The 2,066-nt window shown below is 35.6% G+C and overlaps 1 protein-coding gene across 1 annotated transcript in view; it reads right to left on the bottom strand.

Annotated features, from left to right (window-relative positions):
* Positions 1–115: 115 nt before the first annotated feature.
* Positions 116–2,066, bottom strand: part of LOC107580276 (unconventional myosin-Ic-like) — a gene marked incomplete at its 3' end in the record, with an annotated part of 2,379 nt that continues 428 nt past the window's right edge. The window contains exons 2-6 of the mRNA XM_016266000.1: positions 1,264–1,362; positions 977–1,090; positions 776–847; positions 461–580; positions 116–195 (exon numbers count right to left, since the gene is read on the bottom strand). Of these exons, the coding sequence (XP_016121486.1) occupies positions 116–195; positions 461–580; positions 776–847; positions 977–1,090; positions 1,264–1,311 (434 nt within the window). The remainder of the gene's footprint in view (positions 196–460; positions 581–775; positions 848–976; positions 1,091–1,263; positions 1,363–2,066) is intronic.

The following is a 2,066-nucleotide window of genomic DNA, read 5'->3' as shown; positions in this document are numbered from 1 at the left end:
AACTGCGGTTACTGAAACCATGCCTTTTTTCTTTGCGTGCACATTGTTATTATTGTTACATTGTGTAACATAAATATTATATCAAATGTAATTACATTTTATGTATTTACTCTACCTGTTGTTCTGAAAGACCTCAAAACCATAGATGTCCAGTAGACCAATGACAGAGGCGTTCTTACTGTTGAATGAATCATCCTGAGAGACATTAAAAGCACAGAAATATTCAACAACAGCTGTGGCATGCCATTCACAGCCTGTAAGATCATATGGCGAGAATGTGTTCCAATAACACACAATCAGATGGCATGCCATTTCCACGCTTTCTCCATGTGGGGGCGCCAAATATTAACTTTGAGATACTAGCCTCTAAGGGAGGATTTGCTAAGTCATGGAGTGTATATCTTGGAGTCTACATATCATTGAGTCTAATAGTGTATTTAACAACAGAATGAGTCCATACCTTGAAGGCCAGAGAGTCATTAATTTTGTTGACCAGCCAAGTAAAAGTACGACCGTATATGGCTTTAGATAAGGCATCCCGTGCTGAAGCAGCCTGCTCTTGATTTAAAGGACTCATCAGCTAAAACACAAACACAGGCAGTGGAATTATGGAAACATTTATAGTAATTTTTATTACATATTGTACACGCATACAACTTTGGTACACACCAACGCTGAAACTGAGATTCTTCATATTTTATTATTAATTAAATATTTTTTAATTTTGGAAGAAAATGTTACTAATATTTCACTCTAGAAAAAATTGGAAACATACCTCTTCTCCTTTGGCAATGATCTTTTTATGTGTTAGAGCCTCCTTAAGAACAGTGCCGTCCACACCTAACAACTGCAATATCACAAATACACACACAAACAGTCAAACCCCTGCCATGTAATTTCAATACACATGGTTAGAGGTTTAAACACAAACACTTAGACTAATAAACACAGTGATATATATAAACTGTCCTATTACCCTGGCTAAGTATTTAATCTGTGTCTCTGTAGTGATGTAGGCACTGCCACTGTCCTCTCCTCCGTACTGAACATTCCCCAAGTGTAGTACACTGGCAATAATGTTCAAAAGCTCCTGTGGAGAGAAAGGGATGGGTGTGAATGAGAGGAACAATCACAATTTAAAAGGTAAAGTGTGTAATTTCTGACACCAGATTGCAAAAATAAGAATTGTTTGCCCAGACAAAGAGGGAGAAGTTTCTGTTTCTTCACTGTGTGTGTTGTGATTTGTCGGTTTGTCTGTCATACCTCTACTTCATCATCAGTGAAGCCAATGATGCTCAGGGCTTTCCTCATTTTCTTCCAGTCATTGCGGTCATTTATGGAGCTCACTTTGGGACAGTTACCCTAAAAAAAAATAATAAAAAAAACTCACGCACTCAATCAACACAACAGCGGAAACCAAGGGAGGAGGGGCTCCTCTTGACTTCCTCTATTAAACACCAGGGGAGCGAGGGGAAGCAACAGAGGGACATTCCTGCATACTTGTGAGAAAATTTATGATGCCATTTATGATGAATACTCATACAAAAGTCCAACATAAATGTATGTGGTAAAGGAGCTGAAAAATATGAATGGGCTTTTTGACATTTTTATTGATTATTAATGCCATTTCGGCATCAAAGTAAAAAATAACAAAGGTAATTGTGAAAAAAAAAGAGTTTAAAATGAGAAAAAGTCATGATGTGAAATACAGTAAAATTTCGGGAAACAGTGAGAAATAATTGTAAATAGTCAAAACTGTGAGATAAATAGTGCCAATAATGACAGACATAAATCATTAAGTTAAGTTTTTCAAACTAAGAAATATTACAAACAGAAAAAATTTAAAAGAATTAAATTCGCAATTTTGAGATATAAACTCATAATAACAAGAAATTAAGATGTTGTCACAATGCAAGGTGTAAAGTCACATTGTGAAATGTAAAGTCGCAATAACAAAAAAACACTGTAATGTAGTCACACTGCAAGATATAAAGTTGCAATAATGAGATCGTAATTGAGCAATATAAAACCACACTGTGAGATGTAAGTTCACATTGTAAGACAGA

The sequence above is a fragment of the Sinocyclocheilus grahami genome, unplaced genomic scaffold (assembly GCF_001515645.1).
Source record: "Sinocyclocheilus grahami isolate Dianchi unplaced genomic scaffold, SAMN03320097.WGS_v1.1 scaffold29232.1, whole genome shotgun sequence".
Taxonomy (NCBI): domain Eukaryota; kingdom Metazoa; phylum Chordata; class Actinopteri; order Cypriniformes; family Cyprinidae; genus Sinocyclocheilus; species Sinocyclocheilus grahami.
This window is presented reverse-complemented; position numbering and strand designations above follow the sequence as displayed.